This window comes from Puma concolor, chromosome F2 (genome assembly GCF_028749965.1).
Source record: "Puma concolor isolate L17-30 chromosome F2, mPumCon1.1.hap2, whole genome shotgun sequence".
In the NCBI taxonomy this organism is placed as follows: domain Eukaryota; kingdom Metazoa; phylum Chordata; class Mammalia; order Carnivora; family Felidae; genus Puma; species Puma concolor.
Genome location: NC_141684.1, coordinates 2,897,136 through 2,917,266, shown reverse-complemented (window position 1 = coordinate 2,917,266; position 20,131 = coordinate 2,897,136). Strand labels below are relative to the sequence as shown.

The 20,131-nt window shown below is 59.8% G+C and overlaps 1 protein-coding gene across 4 annotated transcripts in view; it reads left to right on the top strand.

Annotated features, from left to right (window-relative positions):
• Window positions 1-20,131, top strand: part of DENND3 (DENN domain containing 3) — a 52,068-nt gene that overhangs the window by 10,831 nt on the left and 21,106 nt on the right. For 3 of the 4 annotated variants that reach the window (XM_086695311.1, XM_086695310.1, XM_086695312.1), the window contains exons 6-13: window positions 3,775-3,894; window positions 4,110-4,328; window positions 7,007-7,122; window positions 9,670-9,825; window positions 11,609-11,705; window positions 13,741-13,844; window positions 14,292-14,491; window positions 16,285-16,806. In XM_086695311.1, the coding sequence (XP_086551437.1) occupies window positions 3,775-3,894; window positions 4,110-4,328; window positions 7,007-7,122; window positions 9,670-9,825; window positions 11,609-11,705; window positions 13,741-13,844; window positions 14,292-14,491; window positions 16,285-16,806 (1,534 nt within the window). The remainder of the gene's footprint in view (window positions 1-3,774; window positions 3,895-4,109; window positions 4,329-7,006; window positions 7,123-9,669; window positions 9,826-11,608; window positions 11,706-13,740; window positions 13,845-14,291; window positions 14,492-16,284; window positions 16,807-20,131) is intronic. The other variant, XM_086695313.1, reaches the window with a different exon arrangement.

Sequence of the window (20,131 nt, the reverse complement as noted above, 5' to 3'; positions counted from 1 at the left end):
CAATTTTTCTCTGTGGATCTGGGATCTGGGATCTGGGATCCCTGGCACGCTCGTTCTGAGACGTCAGCTGTTTTATCACACGAGGGTTTCAGGTCAAGGACGGCTGGAGAAAGGCAGCCCCCGTTCCCCTTTTGCTGAGTAATGGGCCAGACTGCTGAGCCGTGATGACTGACACCTGCCTGGCTCAGCATTTTCCAGACTGACGTAACCACAGGGCACCTCTTGTTTTCAAACAGGCACCTGTCAGGTTAGCATCTCGAAGCAGGTCATAAATGTTGACTCCGTTTCACTCAGTCCCTTCTGGAAGATTATGCAGCCAAATCTTGGTTCTCTGCATTTTGATGATTATTCACAGTGGAGAAATCAGTTTTACTTAGGGAAATGTGGTTATGAACTCAGAATATGCATTTTTAATATCAACCTAAGCCCAGTGGTCGGCAGCAGAGGGTGGGGGGTGGCGGGGAATCCCGCCAGATGCGTTCCAGGCCTGGAGACCAAGCCGTCGCCCGAATGCCTTGGTTCCACTCCCAGAAACCTTTGTAGGGAACGTTTATTGGGTTGTGTTGTGCAAGGAACTCATCTTTATTATGTGGATAATTGGTATTTTTTATCGGACAGTGAAATCATCAAAGTTTACGTTCTTGCTCTATAAACTCAACAGGTATTCGCCGAGGACCTGCTAAGTAGCGAACAGAACCGGGTTCAGAACCGTTTGCAGGTTAACTGTGCTTACTGTATTCTGCCTTTGAGCACGAGTAGCATACAGATAGTACCTGTACCAATTTCTGTGCCTCAGAATCTTGGGCTGTTTCATATTTGGTTTTTCCACTTTTACCGCCCCGGTGAGAACGTTTACGGTGGGTCGTTCTTCACGTCTCTTCCCTTCATCCCTGCGTGCCCTCCATCGTCCACCCCTGAGCAGCCTGCACCCGGCATTTGCTCCCAGGCACCCACGCCCGCTGCCACCACCCCACTCTGGCCCACCAGCTTCTCCCACCAGCGTGACTTGAGGAACCACCGGTCTGGCCACGTCCCTTCCTGACCCTTCGTTAAGTTCATCCTCTGCATAGTGGCTGCAAAGATTGTTAAAATCTGTAAACTGGACTCTCCTTTTGTGCTGAAAACCCAAAGATGATTTCTTGCTATATGCCTTCAGCCAGCCTTCCATCATGGCCCCTGTGTCCCTGTCCAGCTCTGTCATGTGTCCTCACCCCCTTGCTCACTGTTCTCCAGCCACACTGGGGTTCCCTCCGTCCCTCGCGGGTGCTGCCCCAGGACTCTTGCACGTGCTATTTCTGGAAGTGCAGCTGTCCGTTTTCCAGCTCCTGCTCAGCCCTCAGTTTCTTCGGAACAGCCCCTCGGTGACCTCCCACCCCTGTCTCGCTCTCAGCACCCAGCCCCCTTCCTGCAGAGCTCAGCACAGGCTGCGGTTAGGGCTGGTGCACGTGTGTGTTTTGTCCAGTGTCCATCTCCGCCATTGGACTCCAAGCTGCACGAGGACGGAGGCCCTGCCGAGGGCTGCGTGTGCACAGGGCTGACACCACGCCCAGCATCTGCCTCTCCCACAGCTGTTGAGCGAAGCATCAGGGGTTCAGGGGTTCGGATCTGGTCTTGATTTTCACAAACTCGTCGGGACGAGCCGACTTTGGGGCGGGCTTGCTGCCGTGACCCTCCCCTAAGAGTCCTACTAGCTCTGGGGCTCCCACGGACCCAGTGGCCCTGATCCGTCTTAGGGAGTGTTGAGGCACCGTGACTGTTCCTAGTTCTGGGGAAATGCGAGCAGTCCGTGGAGGCCAGGAGCCGATTCGGCAGTATTTTCCAGAACCCACTGCGAGCGGAGGTCAATTTAGAGGCTCTGCAGCTCGTGCTCAGCTGTAGATCTTGTGTTTTGAGCCGAGTGTGTGGGCGCCCGGTGCAGTTTCCCATTACTCTGGGGCTGGGGCACGTCTGGTCTGTGCCCCCCTCGGATGGCGCCTGGACCACCGGCCCGAGCGCAGCCCGGCCCCCGGGAGCCCCGCGTCCCTGGGCCCCCCGCCGCTTCTGCGCCCACCAGCGGGTCTGATTGTACGGGCTCGCGGATCACGGGCGTTACTGGACGTGCAGTGAGATGTGGCTTTTCCTGCCACTGAACTTGACAGACTCCCTGTGTCGCTTCGTGTGTGGAACCTGGTGTTTCTCTGGGGCTCCAGTCACGCTGAAATTTGGCAAGCCTTTTCCTGAGATGTCTTTCCTTCCTCTGTTCCTTCACCTGCGAGGTGGGTGGGGTGACAGCACCCAGCTGCCCGGGTGCGGGTCTTACGTGCCGTGAGGTCACTGGCACGGCAGCGGACACGTCCCGGGGGCTGAGCAACGTCTCTGGTAGAATCCCCAGCGTTCGTATCTAGTTGTTCTCTGTCGCTGGGAAGCTGGCTGACACAATTATTGTTTGAAATATTTGAGGGTGTTTTTCCCATACACTTTACAATTATTAATAGTTCATTGTGACTTAAAGCATTTTTAAAAATAAGTTTATTTATTTATTTTGAGAGAGAGAGAGAGCAAGGCGGGAGGTACAGAGAGAGAGAGAGAGAGAGAGAGGGAGTCCCAAGCAGGCTCTGCACTGTCCGCGTGGGGCCTGATGTGGGGCTCGAACCCACAAACCATGAGGTCAGGAGCTCAGCTGAAACCCAAGGGTCGGATGCTCAACCAGCTGAGCCACCCAGGCGCCCCCACGACTTGGAGCACTGAACTCTGCTTTCACTTGTTCCAAATAAAGAGGGTGTTCCTGACCACACAAGTCATGCATTTTGCTTCCATGGACCAGTCGGTGACAGGAAGGCAGGCAGGGTGACAAGACGGCGTTGTCAGGAGGCCCTAGCAGACGCGCCACCTGCGGGTTTCTCACACGAGTGTTCACTTGGTGTGGATTGTGGACATTTGTTCTGGAACCTTCTCTGCACCTGGTCTTCCATGTTGCTCCATTTCTCATCCTTCCACGCTTTGCCTGGTCGGAGCTTCTCTTTCCTCAGATTCCATGCTGCTTCTCTCCGTGTTCTCTCCCACCACTGCTTGCACTCTGGCCTCTCTGTTCTGTGCGTTTGGGGGGCTGCGGGGGCGCAGGTGGCCCCAGCGTCTCCCAGACACCCCCCCTCGAGGCTGACACCCACAGTCAGGAATGAACTTGTCATCGGGCAGGAAGGCCTCTTGGCGGAGGGGCCCCTACAGTGCCCCCACTTTCCCCTTCCGTCTACCACGCCTGTTAACATAGAAGGGGCGTCTGCATGTAGGGAATTTGAACTAAGGTGTTATTTTAAGATAATATCATTTGGAAAAATAGAGTCTTTCTCAACAGTTTCTTGAATTACAGGTCTTCAAGGAGCTTTGACAACTAAATAGAAGATCCTGGGAGAATTTGTAATCTGCAGTGACCCGAATGATAAAAAAAAAGTGTACTAGCTAAGATTAGTTAGCTAATCGGACATGCTTGACTTAGAACTTGCGTGGGGGGCCATCTGGGTGTCGGCCCGTCGCTGCCAACGGGCGGGTTGCTCGTTAACGGGAGCGCTTGGGGAACCTTGGCTGAAAGAGACGCCAAGTACTCGATTCACCCGTGAGCCTTTAGCAGCGCTTCTGTGTCTCTGGACGGCTCTGGCGTTCTGCGACACGTGAGGTGACAGCGTGAGCCCCCCCAAAGGTAGCCTAATGCGCACACCCGGAGCCGCAGCGGAGGGTTTCGGTGGGTTCGGCCTCCGTGGGAGCGGCCGCTGGACTAATCGGGGAACGTGGTCGCCGCAGGTGTTCAACATGAAGCCGCTGCAGATCGTGTTTCCCTCCCGGGCGGACCCCGAGAGCCCGGTCGTCGACCTGGACCTTCACCTGCCCTTGCTGTGCTTCAGGCCCGAGCAGGTGCTGCAGGTACGCGACCCTCCGGACCCAGGGCGCCCCCCGCTGCTTGGGCCTCGTCCCGCAGAGCCCTGGGAAGGCTCGTCGTTTCGCTTCAAGCCGACGGGGCGGAGTTAGAGGGGCCCCGGTGGGGGAGGGGGCGGGGGCCGGGAAAGCGACTCCGCCCGGTGGCGGTGGGCGCGTGGTGCCCGGCGGGGCTGTGCTCACGGTGCTGTCGGTCCCCGCAGATCCTGACGTGCCTGCTGACGGAGCAGCGCATCGTGTTCTTCTCGTCCAGCTGGGCTCTGCTGGCCCTGGTGGCCGAGTGCTTCCTCGCCTACCTGCACCCCCTGCACTGGCAGCACACCTTCGTGCCCATCCTGTCGGGCCAGATGCTGGACTTCGTCATGGCGCCCACGTCCTTCCTCATGGGCTGCCACCTGGACCACTTCCAAGAAGTCAGCAAGGTCAGGCCTCCACCGTCAGCCGGTCGCCCCTGCGGGGACACACAGGCGGCTCTGGGAGCGCCCCCGGAGCGGCCCCGGGGGCGGGGGGTGGCCGTCACCCCCGTCCCCGGGGTGTGCTCTGGGCGCCACACGCACGGCGTGCTGTCGCTCGCGGGCCTCGGGGTGCGTTCGGGGCCGTGGTATCCTGGGTGCTGGGACCTCGTGTCCCTCGTGAGGCCGCTTAAATCCCCGGGGCTCGATGGCTTCCCGCCGAACAGCCAGGAGAGCGCGGGCACCCGCCTGGCCGTGGCCGCCTTCTGGTTTTGCGGCCTCCGGTGACGTGCTCGCCTTTGCCGCGCCTCAGTTTCCTCGCCTCTGAGGCGGTCACGTCCTCCCGGGCAGGGCTGTGAGCCGGGACCTTCCCGCGCCCGCCCGGCACGCGCCTGGGCTCCGCTCGCCACAGCCGGCAGCGCGACTGCCCCGCGTCTGCCGTTGGTCGTGCCGCAGACCCCCTTGCCGTGGACACCTGCACACGCAGTGTGTGGTTCACGGTGGCGGCGGGCAGGCCTTGCTGGATCCGGTGGCCGTTCGCTCGCTCTGCCTGAGCCGTGACCGAGCGTCGCGCCTTTTCGTGTCCTGGTCGTAAACGACACTGAGCGTGCCGGCCGCGTTATTGCGGCCAGGGTCAAAGGAGCCAATAGAACAGGACTCGGCATACAGCAGGTGCTTAACAACGTACGTTAAGTGAGCTGACCTCACGGGTTTGGAATGAACGTCGTGGTATCGTCAGCAGGAAGGGCGGGTTCGGTTTTGTAAAACGCCTTTATTCAGGTAAAATTCATTCACCACGAGGTTTACCCGGTGACCGCGTACAATTCAGTGGCTTCGTGCCAGCTAATTTTGGACCTTTTCATCTCCCGTGGAGAAGCCCTGGGTGCCTCAGCGTCCCCCCGTGCTGTCCTCCGCCTGCCCCTGGCCGCCACCACCTGCCGTCTGTCCCCTTCCACCTGATTTCATGTCCGCGTGAGGCCTTTCGTGGCTCCCCTCGCCCAGCACAGCGGTTTCAGGTTCATCCACGCTGTCGCCGGCAGCCGGACGTTATTCTTGCCGTAGGACAGGGCCCCTTGTGTGAACATCACGACAGTCCGCTCACCCCTCCGTCGGTTGACACACGTGTTCTTTCTCCTCTTGGCTGTCATGAACGTCCGTGCACAGCTGTACGCGCCTCACTCGGCTCGGGTACGTGCCGCGTAGGCTGGGAAGGCGGGGTCACACGCGAACTGGCTGTTCGAGAAGAGCCCAGGCTGTGTGTGCAGCGGCAACGTAGGGGCTCCGACTTTCCGCCCTTCTCACCAGCCTCCGTCCCCGTGCCTGTGCTTGTAGCCACCCTGGCGAGCGTGAAGTGGTGTCTGGCTGGGACGTGCGTTTCCCCGGTGACTGATAACGTGCGCACCTTCGTGTGCTTGCTGGCAGTCTGCTCAGGGTCGCTTTCCCGTGACTGTTTTGGGGTTTCCTAAGTGTGCGCAGACACGGAGAAAGGTCAGGGCGACGCCACGGGTCCCTTCCCGTCTCCAGCCCTCGTCAGGTGGGGCCCCGCTGCCCTGCTTTACTTGGAACGTTCTGGAGTGAATCCCAGGAAGGTGGTAGGCGCTGTGTTCAGCCCAGGGAGGAGCCGGGTTCTCGCCACGTTCTTGCCAAAGCCAGTGACTCACCAAGCCACAAACACACTTTGGGAGAAGACCATTCGGACCTTCGTGGAAGGAACGGGGGGAAACGTCACCCAGTCTGCCTTGCAAATGACGGGAAAAAAAATCCACGCTCTGAAGTTTGAAATGTGTTGCTTTTTTTAGTCATTAGGGGAAAAGCCATCTTGTTTCAGACCCTTCGGAGGGAAACTTTGTTGGCACGTTGACCTAACACAGTCAGCATTCGTGAAGGAAGCCCATTTAGGCATTTACTTGCTCTGGAAGGTTTCAGGACAAGCAGCAGCTCTTGCCTGAAGAGCGTGTTTTATGTCTGGACGTTTCCCTCTGTGGGGCTGGGGTCTTGGAAGCGGTCCCGTGACGGTCCTGTCACGCATCTGTGCTGTGACCTGCATTAATGCTCACAAAGGGCATTGTGTCCGTGTCTGGACAGCTTCCTTCGGGCCTCACGTGTCACCGACGTGGGCATCAGGAGGCTGGGCCCAGATGCGACCCGAGGAGCGGGGCCTTCAGAGACTCCGGCACTGCCTTTCGGGGATTCGGGACCCTGGGGCGTTGACTCAGGATTGTGCATCTTGTCACAGATGAGGCCTTTACAAGGAACTCAGACACATATTTCAGAAACTCCAAGTGTGTGTGGTCACGGAGCCCGGAACCCCGCCCACACTCCTTTCCTACGAGGGGTGGAGTTCTGGAATGTTCTCTCCAGGCTCCTGAAGTAGCCGCAGAGTGTTTGCACCAGGGCAGGTGAAAGCCTGATAACGACACATGTGGAATCTTGACTCAGACTGCGCGTGTTTAATCAGATTTAGCTTGTTAACATAACTCACGGTCTAGCCTACATTTTTTGGTGGAGATGACATAAGACTCTGTGTACGTATTAAATATGGTAATTTAATTAAGTAATTCACTATCTTAGTGAACACAAATGTGTTTTTGTGTTTCTGAAGGTATCTACAAGTTCAGGTTCTTACATCAATTTTTACACACTCACAGGAAGCTGACGGTTTAATTCTGATAAATATCGACAACGGGAGCATCACCTACTCTAATGACGAGGACATCGATGTTCCCGACATCCCTCTCCTGGCGGCACAGACGTTTATTCAGAGGTAAAGGTGGGAATTTTCGCCGTGTGCTTGGAAACGTCTTTGTTCCAGAGCTGTGTTTGCCAGTTCTGAGTTTCTTCTCCGTCTTATGTTACAGATCGATGTTTTTTTGTCATCACAGTTTGGAAATTGTTTGTGAATATCTTATCTATGTATTTATTTCCTTACTTTAAAGTTAGTTTATTTTGAGAGAGAGAGTGCACCTGTGCAAGTGAGCACGAGTGGGGGAGGGGCGGAGGGAGAGACTCCCAAGCAGGTTCTGCGCTTTCGGAGCAGAGCGCGAGGTGGGGGTCAAACTCATGAACCATGAGATCATGACCTGAGCCAGAATCAAGAGTTGGACCCTAATTGACTGAGCCACCCAGATGCCCCTGTTTGTGAATGTTTTAAAACAGAAGTCATTCGTCCTTATTCAGATCTTTTCTGAATACCAATGGCCCCACGGTCAGGTGATGGTCCCACCCCCCAGGAAGGCTCCCCACCCTCTCTCTGTGCCCCAGTCATGTGCCTGTGACCTTTGAGGTTCCTTCCCTCCTTCCCTCCTCCCTTCCCTCCTCCCCTCCTCCTCCCTTTCCTCCTCCCTTCCCTCCTTCCCTCCTCCTCCCTTCCCTCCTCCCCTCCTCCTCCCTTCCCTCCTCCCCTCCTCCTCCCTTCCCTCCTCCCCTCCTCCTCCCTTCCCTCCTTCCCTCCTCCCTTCCCTCCTTCCCTCCTCCCCTCCTCCCTTCCCTCCTCTTTCCTTCCCTCCTCCCCTCCTCCTCCCTTCCCTCTTCCCCTCCTCCTCCCTTCCCTCCTCCCCTCCTCCCTTCCCTCCTTCCCTCCTCCCTTCCTTCCTCCTTCCTTCCCTCCTCCCCTCCTCCTTCCTTCCCTCCTCCCCTCCTCCTCCCTTCCCTCCTCCCCTCCTCCTCCCTTCCCTCCTCCCCTCCTCCTCCCTTCCCTCCTCCCCTCCTCCTCCCTTCCCTCCTCCCCTCCTCCTCCCTTCCCTCCTCCCCTCCTCCTCCCTTCCCTCCTCCCCTCCTCCCTTCCCTCCTCTTTCCTTCCCTCCTCCCCTCCTCCTCCCTTCCCTCCTCCCCTCCTCCTCCCTTCCCTCCTCCCCTCCTCCTCCCTTCCCTCCTTCCCTCCTCCCTTCCCTCCTTCCCTCCTCCCTTCCCTCCTCTTTCCTTCCCTCCCTCCCCCAGCAGATAGGTATTCGGCACCCCTGGGATGCCCCACACGAGGCCGGATTTGTGTACTGATGAACGTTTCTAATCGTTTGCTTTTGCCTGATCATCCGAGTCGGACATTTTAGCAGGGATGGGCGCCAGGGCCTGGTGCCGTGTCTCCAGTGTACGCTGGGGTGGAGCACCCCCCAGTGGGATGGGGTTCTCGCCCTCAGCCGTGTGGCGTGTGGTGGTGTCGGAATTCTAGAATACACGCAGCGGGTGGCCTTCTGCTTGGCCAGACCCCACAGTGGTGGGGTGCGGTGTCTCCTGTGGCCTCAGCCAGGGGAGACTGCCTCGTAACGGGGGCCGAGTCGCGTGTGGTCGCTGGCACGTGTGTGAAGGTGCCGACACCTTCCAGGTGGTGGTTACCTGACCGGTCAGCCGGGGTTTGCGGGGCCGGGACGTCCGTCTCCAGCGGCGGCTTCTCATCGCTCTCGGGGCGGACCCAGGGCGCTCCCCGAGCCGCCCCGGCCCTGCTGACCGCTCAGACCTGGTCTCAGCCCGCCCCGCCCCTGCCTCAGCCCCACGGGCTCCTGTGGGGCCTCCAGGGGTTGGGTGCTCCCCACCCGTTCAGGGCTGCTCGTGCCTGTCTGGCTTTTCACCTTTCAGCTTTCAGGTCCGGGGTCCTCGAGCGCTCTTCTCCAAACACCAAACGGGCTGTTTTCGAGCCTTCGTTCTCTGATCCCTCTCCTCACCTCCCTGACCTCCCGTGACCTCACATCTGGGGTGCATTCTTCTGTTTTTCTGTTTCTTCCCACTCGAATGCCAGCCCCACCCTGGAGCTTTGTCTGTGGTCAGCACGCAGCCCGGCACGCAGGAGGCGCTCAGGAAGGAAGTGGCGGGTGGGGGGGGGGGGGAACGTGCATTGGTCGTGTTCATTTTGTGTGCAAACCGCAGATTTGCCCGCTGGTTTCCAGCGCTGCGGCCTTGACGGTGCTGGGGAGGCCGGGGTTGTGAATGTGCTGATGGCCCACGGGCCGAGAGCGGTGACACCCAGGACCCTGGTGCACCGATCCCCCCAGGCCGGGCGCGGGGAAGGTGTGGGGCTGGGGAGCTGGTGCCCCTGGCAGGCGGGGCCGGGGGAGGGGAGGCTCCGGCTTGGGTAACAGTGTGCACAGTCAGGGCCTCCGTGGGGTCTGAACAACGAGCTGCTTGTGTGCAGAGGTGAGTGAGCTCTCCGGGGGTGTATTTTTAGTGATCCCTCCCCGAAGTTACTGCCGGCTCTTCTGAGCATCCGAAGAGTGTTGGTGCACCTGGGGGGGAGGGTAAACCCCCTTCCTTGAGTGTCCCCCCCCCGCCCCTGCCCATAGGGAGTGTGAGCTGTGCTCAGCGTCCCTCTGCTCCTTCCCAGGGTCCAGAGCCTTCAGCTGCACCACGACCTGGACCTCGCCCACCTGGGCGCCAGCACAGACCTGAACGAGGGGCGCGCCCGCAGGCGGGCCTGGCAGCAGGGACTCAACTACCAGCTGCAGCAGGTGGCCCTACAGCTGCTCGTCAGCATCTTCAGGTAGTGGGACCCCTCCCGTGTCTGTGGGGGGCGCCACCAGCTCTCCCTCCGTGTGGGAGGCGGCAGAATCGGCATCGGGCCCCGCCCGGTGGCCCTACCGCGAGATCACACCCCGGCAGGGTCAGCAGGCCTGTTTTTTCCCGGGGACCATGACCGCCCGTGCGGGATTGTGCTGGCTGAGGGCTCGGGGCCAGCCCGGGGTGGGGACACTTGGGTCACTGCAGGAACGAAGCCCACCCCCCGGGCACAGGCACTCAGGATCTGTCGCTAGCTTTGTCCCCAGCCCTGCAGGAGCAGAGGCGTCCAGATGGACCCTCCACCCGGGAGGGGTTTAGGCCAGAGCCTGCTGCCTTGACTGTGCTCTGTGATTGTTATTTAATGGTTGTGTTCTTCAAATGCATATATTTCCATAAGACACAGAACTTGTTGGGAAAAAATGGGACAGAGTATTGTAGACAGGTTGTTATCTCTGCTCAAAGCAGTGTAATTTGTGTGCACACAAATACATTATTTTCCTTTTGTTCTTTTATATTTTTTCTAGATTAAAAAAAAATTCTTTAAGTTTTTTGAGAGAGAAAGTACAAGTCAGGGAGGGGCAGAGACAGAGGGAGAGAGAATCCCAAGCAGGTTCCACTCTGTCGGCACAGAGCCCGATGTGGGGCTCGAACCCACAAACTGTGAGATTATGACCTGAGTCCAAGTGAGATGCTTAACCAACTGAGCCCCCCAGGAGCCCCTCCTTTTGTTCTTTTAAAACGAAATATGTCATGAGCAAGGTTTTTTTTTTTTTTTTTTGACACTTTACAATTTTGATGGATTCATAAAAAAGCAATTTGGATACGGATGATCAGACTTTATTTCTCTTACGTGACTTTTCCCTCACCACGGAAGGAGGGCATTGAGTGTCCTACATACAGAATACGGCCTGTGAGAGCATTGATCCCATGGGTAGGCGGTTACTTTAGCTGGGGGAGGTCGTGGGTGTTCGTGCTCAGAGAGTCTGCCCGCCCTCCTTGGGCCTCCCCCTCAGGGTCCACGGCAGGTACCGGTGGCCGTGCCGTCTGCATAGGGAACAGGGGGCCCCAAGGGGGCGAGAACAGTGAGGGTCCCTCCGTGCAGAGAGAAGCCGTGCTGGAAGTGATGGACAGCTGGAGTAGTGGACACACCCAAGCCCAGCCCTTCTGGGGGCCAGAACCCTCTTTCTACAGGACAGAGCTTGCACAGGATCTATCTCTGGTCATTCTGTGTGTTGTGTAATAGGGATAACCTAAAAAAAATTTTTTTTTTTTTAATTTTTTTTTTTTAACGTTTATTTATTTTTGAGACAGAGAGAGACAGAGCATGAATGGGGGAGGGGCAGAGAGAGAGGGAGACACAGAACTGGAAGCAGGCTCCAGGCTCTGAGCCATCAGCCCAGAGCCCGACGCGGGGCTCGAACTCACGGTCTGTGAGATCGTGACCTGAGCTGAAGTCGGACGCTCAACCGACTGAGCCACCCAGGCGCCCCTAAAAAAATTTTTTAATGTTTATTTTTGAGAGAGACACAGAGCGTGAGCGGGGCAGGGGCAGAGAGCGAGAGGGAGACACCGAATCCGAATGAGTCTCCAGCCTCTGAGCTGTCAGCACAGAGCCGGATGTGGGGCTCGAACGCACAGACCTCGAGATCGTGACCTGAGCTGAAGTCGGACACTTAAGCGACTGAGCCACCCAGGTGCCCCAGTAGTGACGACTTTTTCACACATTTAAAAGCGTTTCCACGCTCAGACCACCTTCTCTTTCTCAGGGAGGTAAAGAATCACTTAAATTATGAGCACAGAGTGTTCAACAGTGAGGAGTTTCTCAAAACCAGAGCTCCGGGGGACCAGCAGTTCTACAAGCAGGTAAGGAGCACATGGGGCTTGGGGGCCTCTCTCTACTCAGAACATTTTTCAAAATACGTTTTCTCAAAAGCGTCTGTGAGTATTTTATTGATAGTTTTTACAGGAAGCTTGCTTTACCGTGGTTTCCCTGTGGCCATCTCTTTCTTAATCCGCTTTTTGGAGTGCAGTTTACCTGTCGTGAAATGCACCCCGTGTAAGTGTAGAGAGAGGGTGATAAATCCCGACAGACACGTGTGCCCGGACACTGCTTCCTCGGTCCGGATCGAGACCTCTCCGTCGCCCGACGGCTCCGATCCGAGGGGCCGCTGCAGCTGGGGTGGGGGGTGGGAGGCAGCACCGGGGTTTTCTGCCTACCTGTTAAGCTTTTGGGGGCACCTCCGTTCTTGCCTATTACGCAGCGTCGTATTTGGGGTTCGTTGTGGCCGGTGGCACAACTGGAGCTGACCTTGGTGTTCTCCCACTTTCCAGGTGGGTGGGGGCGGCCTTCTCCCGGGGCTGGTGTCCCTCCTCCACCAGGTGCTGGTGTCCCGGCCACAGAGGGGCCCACGCTGAGGCTGCTCCAGGCTCACAGGTCTCCCGTGGCCCTTCAGCTTCCGTGGTCCTCCTTTGCCTAATTCCATGTGCTTTGCCTCCAGGGCGGGCCCCTGCGCAGGCTTCCAGAACTCTCTGCAGAGCTGCCCCCCACTCCGGGATCCGTAGAGATTCCCGGCTGCCTCAGCCCAGAGCCCCAGGCAGGAAGCGAGGCTGCCTCTCTCAGCGGCTCGCCGTCCAGCCTGTGGCGGGAGGGGACGCCCGAGCCTGGTTCCCGAGCCTCGGCTCTTCTTGTGACCGAGGTCCACACGGTAGCCGTTCACGTCGGCCGGCTGGCGGCCTCTGCCTCTCTCTGGGCCCTGCCCGCGCCCTCCGTGTCTGCTCTGACGATTGCCGGACGCACTCGGTGCTCCCCCGTCCGCGGGGACCCCAGCTGTCAGCAGCCTCTGCACACCCTCCCCGGGGCACAGAGCCTGGCCTGAGGGGCCCACAGGACGCTGCCCACGCGAGGGGCGCCTGGGCAGTTCAGTCGGTGGAGCTTCTGACTCTTGATCTCGGTTCAGGTCCTGGTCCAGGATTGTGAGGTCGAGCCCCGCGTCGGGCTCCGCGGTGACAGCACGGAGCCTACTTGGGATTCTCAGTCTCTCTCTCTGTCTCTCTAAATAAATAAACTTAAAAAAAAAATTAAAAGAAAAAAGATGGTGCCCGCATGAGACTCCTTCGCGAAAGGCGTCACAGAGGAGCACAGGGAGAAGCCAGGGATGCGTTTGGGGCCAGAGCAAAGCCGGGTCACAGCTGTGACAGGGCGCCCGGGCCCAGCGCTCTGCCATCGCCTCCTCGCTCTGTCGGCTCCCAGAGGGTGGCAGGAGTCCCCGTGAGCCACACTGCCACCTCCCATCCCTCCACACGCCCGCTCCCTGCCGTCACTCTCCTGTGGGCTTTTTGCACGTGGGGTTTCCGGCACCTTCCCCACGGGCCTGCGCGCCTGCGGCCCTCCTATTGCTCGGCCGGGCTGGCAGTGGCCGATGCGCCTGAGTCTCGTCACCTGCGGGCCGGTCACCCACAGCAGGGGGCAGGGTGGGGACAGGGACTGGCTGCTGGAGGGTCACCTTGTCCGGTGAGAGACCAGCAGCCGGGTGGTGGGAGCCACGGGCCGGCGCCAGACGGTGCACTTGCTGTGGGGAGGGGGCCCCGGTCCCCAGAGACCTGGAATTGACGGCCAGAGGACGCTGGCTCTTGCTGTCGTGAGAGGAAGATGGTTGGGTTTTTGAACTTTTGGTGACTTTTCAAACATAAAGAGCGGCAATCCTTTCAGGCAGCCCCGTGGGGATCTGGAGGGTGAGCCTTGCAGGTGGGCACAAGTGAAGAAAGCTACCCGCTCAGGAGCTTGTGTCCAGGGAGCCAGGGTGGGGGGGTGGGGAGGTGGGCAGGCTGCCCCAGCACGTCGGCGGCACAGCGGGGGCTGCGATCGCGGTGGTGACTGGCCCCCTGTGGTCTGTTTCAGGTTCTGGATACCTACATGTTTCACTCTTTCCTTAAAGCCCGGCTCAGCAGAAGAATGGACGCCTTCGCCCAGATGGACCTCGACACGCAGTCGGACGAGGACAGGTGCGGTCTCTGGTGTGGGCGCACGACTCTGGGGACCCGGATGCTCCAGCAGCGTGCAGTTACTTGGGTGGATTAACGATAAATTCGGCCGGAAAATCTCACACTTTAGAAACTTACATAGGGCACGTCCCCACGCGCTTCTGTTTGGCGGGGGGGGGGTACGCCGAGCACAGCTGATGCGCGTGTGCACCTCGGGGTCCGCGTCGCCGCCGCCCCACGCTGTTCCTGGCCCCCCGCAGACACCGCGTGTGTTGTGTCTCTCCGGGGGTCCCGTCCGTCCCCGCGCCTCTCACTGCACTGGGGAGACTCAGACGCTGCCACCGCTTCCCACGTGCGTGCGGGAATACCGGGCCGGGGCCGCGCTCGCGCCGCAGATGTGCGGGCGTGGAGACCCACTCTTCGGACGCGCTCGTGTCCATAAGGCGTGGTTGCTTTTTCCAACCGCAGGTTAAGCGGGATGCTGCCGAGTCCCCGAAGACCGACCATCGAGAAGATGGCCTCCCGAAACTCGTCGTCCCTGCACGTCACTCACCGGCGCATGGTGGTCAGCATGCCCAACCTGCGGGACATCGCGGTGCCCGAGCTGCCCGCCCGGAACTCGTCGCTCCGGAAGATGGACTCCGAGGGCTCCAGGAGCAGCAGCACAGGTGGTGACCTGGCCTGCGCGCGGTCACGTGTCCCCCGTCCCTGGGGCCGACGGTGTGACCCGGCCCGTGTGGTGATGAGTCCCCCGTCCCCGGGGCCGATGTGGCAGGTCTGTGCACACAGCTGGAGCCTGTCCCCGTGGCAGGGGATGGGTTTTGTGGGTGGGTTTTTTTTTTTTTTTTTTTTTTTAGCAGTTTACTTGTTTGAAGTATTTGTTTTGCAAACCGCACTCATTCTGGAAGATGGTTTCTTGCCTGTATTTCCCGCTCCCCAGTTGTACTGCTATCATGGCAGTTCCACACGGTTGGGGGACTTCCACGTACGTGCTCGCCCGCGTGTCTGTGCGCGTACACGCGTGTGCGTACAGAATACACGTTTACACATACGCACGCCTGACGGTCGTGACTGTTGGGCCCCGGTGAGCACCACGCCCCCTCCAGATCCGGGGGACGCGAGGGACCCGGCGCCCCCACCCCCGTGGCGCGGGGCTCCTGGGAAAACAGATGAACGCGTAACATCGGGGCGCGTGCTGTCACGGCACGAAGGGAGAAGCGTCGGGGACGGGAAGGGGGCCCGGGTGCGGAAGCCACGTTCCAGAAGAGACGGGAGTGGCTGGCGAGGCCGGGCCGCCCCGGTGACGTGTTCCGGGCGGAGGGACAGCAAGAGCCCGTCGGTGCCGAGAGAGGCCGCGGCTCCGTCTCTGAGGCAGGCCGTGCACGGCCCCCGGCGTCAGCTGGGCTTTTGGCGGGGTGTAAGCTGCCACAGGCCACGTGTGCGAGCCCGTGTCTTACTCCGCGTAAGGAGGTGCCACGTACGCCTCGGTTCTTCACGCTCAGGGCCGCTCTCCACGCGGTTCCGGGAGAGGCTGGGTGAGGCCAGGCGCCGTGAGCCACGGGGGCCCTGCCGGCCCCTCCCGATGCGTGTGCCGCATGCCCAGCTGGCGTCGGGGGGGCGGGGGCGTGTGTTTAAGTGGAAAGTCCTCAGTGACAGCGAAGCATTCCGGAGGCGCCTGCTGGTCTGAGTCCCCTCGCGGCGGCTTCCTGGCTGTGAGAGCGCGGGCAGGGTACATCACCCCTCTGGGCCTGTGGTTCCTCCTGTGGAAAACCCGGTGACGCTTCTCACCCCTGGCCGTGCTCCCTCCGCTGCGGGAAGGCGTTCCGGCGTCTGAACCTTCACCTAGAGCCCCCCTACCCTTCCTGGCTCCTCCCCGTCCTGCAGGCTTCGTGGCCGAGACCCCACCTCCCCGGGGTGAGCAGGCTCCCTGTGGGACTGGCCTTGCCTCGGCCCCGGTGCCACCTGTGAGGCCCTTAGGTGACATCCGGTGAAGCAACTGGTGTGAGACACAGCTGGATTAGGCCTGGCTCTGGCGTTTAGCAGCTGTGTACCTGGAACAAGGGGAGCCTCAGCTTACACGTCTGTAAGACGGGGGCGAGGACGGTGGCCATCGCACAGAGTTGCCACCGAAGCAAAGGAAACAGTCGCACGGGGCCCAGTGCTGCCTGGCTGTGCATCTTGGCTCAGGTTGTCAGTCGGGCCCTCCGATAAAGACTCTCTACCAAAGCTTTGACTTAGCGCTGAAGTCTCAGGGGATGAAAGTGTTCCGTGTTCCCAGGGTGCCGTGGATGCAGAGTGGGAGCCCCTCGTTCGGCTCGGGGGTACGTGGAGCTTTCTGGAAGAGGCACGAGGGTTCTTGCTTTATGTTGTACCCGAGGCCCAGGAACGACCTGGACAGGATGGCAGGGACACGACTGTTTCGGGCTCTGCTGATGACCTGCTCCTTCTCTCTTCGCTCTAGTTCCGAGCGTGACCCCCAAGGCGACGTGTTCCTTCAAGGTCCCGGAGATCCACTTCCCGCTGGTGAGCCAGTGCGTTCAGGCCTACTACTCCGACTGCGTGGGCCTGCTGAGCAAGGCCATGAGCCTGCTGGCCCCCGACAACTCCGTGCTGCTGGCCAGGTACTTCTATCTCCGGGGGGCCGTCCACCTGATGCAGGGGCAGCTGCTGGACGCCCTCTTGGATTTCCAGAGTCTGTACAAGACAGACATAAGGATCTTCCCGGCTGATCTCGTCCGGAGGACAGTGGAGTCCATGTCGGGGCCCGAGCGCGCCCAGGCCGAGCGGGTGCCCGAGCTGCGACGCCTCATCAGCGAGGTCGTGGACAAGCCTGGGGAGGCCCCCAAGCCGGACGACCACGTGAAAAACTTCGAGCTGCCGAAGAAGCACATGCAGCTGGACGACTTCGTGAAGAGGGTCCAGGAGTCGGGCATCGTGAAGGACACCAACATCATAAACCGATTGTTCGAGGCGTTGACTGTAGGTAAGAGGACGGCCGCGGCCTGGATTTAAACACGCCAGGACGGTCCGCTCACAGTGCTGTGACCCCGTGGGGTGAGGCCTCTTCCCCATCTGGGCACCTACAGGACCAGGAGGGGCTGGCCTGTCCCTGATCTTTGGGGGTAGGGCAGTGTTACTGGAGAGCCGGCCGCCCCCGCAGGGTCCCCCCGTCCCGGGGAACCGCTCACCGTGTGCGATTCTGCCGTCAGTGGGAACCCTGCACGCACGCCCGGTGGCGCAGACGGCGTGGCATCGTCCCCCCTTCTGGGAGCGCTGCCTTGTCCACGCTGACCGCAGCTGTCCGTTCTGTCTTTCCCTCCTTAGAGGGACCTGTCCCCAGCCGGAGCCTCCCTGTCTGACCATGTTCTTACGTATTTACTGGGAACACGCGTATTTGAAAGCGGGACCTGGGGTTTGTGTGGTTTTCAAGGACGGGTGACTTGTGTCCTGCTGTGTCAGTCTGCAGCGTGTTTCCAGAACTTTCCAGAACTTTCCTGTGTTGGCGTGCGCGTGTTACTTGAGCGCCCGGCGGCCGTGTCGCAGGAATAGAGCGCGGGGCCCTTGTCTGTCTGTCTGGCCGTCGGGTGGCATCCTGTCGTTTTACTTTTCCAAATACGGACATGGTGAGCGTCACTGTGCCTGGTTCCTGATGTGGCTGTGGACGGGTCTCCCCAGGGTGTGTGGAGAAGCCCGGGCCGCACCCCCCGAGACCCCCACCGCCCACCTCCCGGGCAGCACCGGGGTCAGACTCAGATGTTCTGCCGGCTGGAGGAGCGTTCGCTAGGGAGCCATCCCGGTGCCTTCTTTCTCCATCTCTGTTTCCGTACCAGGCGCTCCTTGTTCCCTCACGGTGTGGGAGCACCTCGGGCCCCCGCCCCCACGCAGGCCCGGCAGCTTCTCCTCCTGGTCTCGTGGGGGGGCCTCCGCGGGCAGGCACGTTGGAGCCATCTCGCTGGGCACGCGGGAGACACCTGCGGGGTGACCACCCGGGGGGTGGGGGGCGGTGAGCCGTGACGAGGGGAGACAGGTCCTCGCGGAGAGCCCTGAGCAGCAGTGCTCGGGGGCCCCCGTGACTCAGCGCCTCTCCAGGGACACCCTGCCCCTTCCGTTTGCGGGGCCATCACGAGGACGCCAGGGCCAGCCTGGTCAGCTGCCAGGCCTGAACACAGGGGCGCGCGGCCACTGGGGGCTCTTTCTCTCAGGGAGCGAGGTGTCCAGAGTGCCCGGCGATTCCTCGACGTCACCGTGCAGCACCTGCACGTGGCCTTGTTGCTTCACGGCACGTGACAGCGATGGCCTGGGCAGCACTGTTCTCCCGGCGGGAGGAAGAGGGTCCATCTCCCCAGCTGTCACCGCCTCTGGCCAGCAGCGTGTCCCTGCACGTAGCCGCCTGGGAAGCATGGTCTGGTGGCTGGACGCGTGGAGAGCGTCTGGTGTTCCGAGACTTATGCTGCAGGGATACGGAGGACGGCTGGGGGGGGTGTCAGCAGATGTGGGCCACGCCGATGGGGGTTGTCGGTGGCCCTGTTGTCACCTTGGTTCCATTCACATGGCGAAACAGCCCATTTAACCGTCCTGGTTCTGGGATGTGTGAGGGACTGTGGGGCAGCACTAAGCGTGTGTTTTTGCTTAACGACCCATGCGTTAGAAAAGCTTATTGGGGTGCCTAGGTGGCTCAGTCGGTTAAGCGTCCGACTTCGGCTCAGGTCATGATCTCGCAGTCTGTGAGTTCAAGCCCCACGTCGGGCTCTGTGCCGACAGCTCAGAGCCTGGAGCCTGCTTCCGATTCTGTGTCTCCCTCACTCTCTGCCCCTCCCCTGCTCATGCTCTGTCTCTCTCTCTCTGTCAAAAATAAATAAACGTTAGGGGCGCATGGGTGGCTCAGTCGGTTAAGCGTCCGACTTCAGCTCAGGTCACGATCTCACGGTCCATGAGTTCAAGCCCCGTGCCGGGCTCTGGGCTGATGGCTCAGAGCCTGGAGCCTGCTTCCGATTCTGTGTCTCCCTCTCTGTCTCTGCCCCTCTCCCGTTCATGCTCTGTCTCTCTCTGTCTCAAAAATAAACGTAAATAAATAAATAAATAAATAAATAAATAAATAAAAATAAACGTTAAAAAAAAAAAAAAAGAAAAGCTTTATTAAGTCCGAGCTGGATGTTGCTGTCTTGGAATGAACTCGTGCAGTGTAACGATACATCTGAGACTTTGTTTAGGTTATTGTCACTATTTTATCGTTCGACTTTAGTAGACGTTTCCAGTGTGGTGTTCATACTGCAAGACCAGTAACTTCCACACCGCAGCAGCTGCTCCTGAGGGGCCCGGGGCAGGGAGGCTGATGTGTGCCGCCTTCAGCTCGGCTGTGCGGGAGCTTGGGCTCCGGCGGCCGCCTCCACCGGGAGATGCATGTGGGTGAGGGAACAGGAGTGAGCAGTTGGCACTTCTGTGCGGAACTGGAGACAGAGAGAGAACGCGTGACCTGTTGCGTGGGCGCGTGCAGTAGCCACGGGAGCTCGTGGCGGCCGGGGTGTGCACGGTGGGTGTGCGTGGAGTTCACAGATGTGCGCGGCAGCCAGGGTGTGAGCGTCCAGTGGTGCCACGGCCCTGGAGGGCATGGTGTCCAAGGAGGGTTGGAGCCGCCTGGGCTCTCCGCCCTCCGGCGGTCGGGGTTCCGGAGACTGTCGTGGAGCCCTGGCGCCACGTCTGTCCGCGAGAGGAAGCCGTTCCGGGTTCTGGTGATGCGCACTTTGCGCCACGTGGCTCAGCGACTCGGCTGGGGCCCGGACAGCAGGAAGATGTGTCCTGAGTGATGGAAGGAAGAGGGCCCTTGGCCCCAGGCTCCCGAGGTTCAGGAGTCTTTTGTAAAGTAATGGGTTCCTTGCTCAGCTGCTTGCACTCAGTGTTTTCTGACGTGCAGTGAGAACAGCAAATGCGTCTGATGACGGTGCTCAGAAGCAGCGGGCAGTGTAGACCCATGTGTCCCAGAGGCGGCCGCACTGAGCCTGCAGCGGAAGCAGGACCGTGGGCAGTTTTGCGCGGTCAGCAGCCACGGCCCAGGCAGAGACCTCCAGCCCCCGGCCGCCTGGGGACACGTGGGTACCTTGTGGTTCGTTTGCTTCAGTGATGTCTTTTTTGAAAATTACACGAGCACGTACAGATCCCTGCTGTCTTGTTGTCTGGATCCAGTGGCTATAAGATTTTGAACACATACGTGAGTGGTACCAACCCTCGTGGGCCGATCGGAAAATAGCGATGAGCAAAGGGAAGAACAGTCAGCCCGGGCAGAGCCCTGCCTCCCAGCGGCGTTGGTCTCC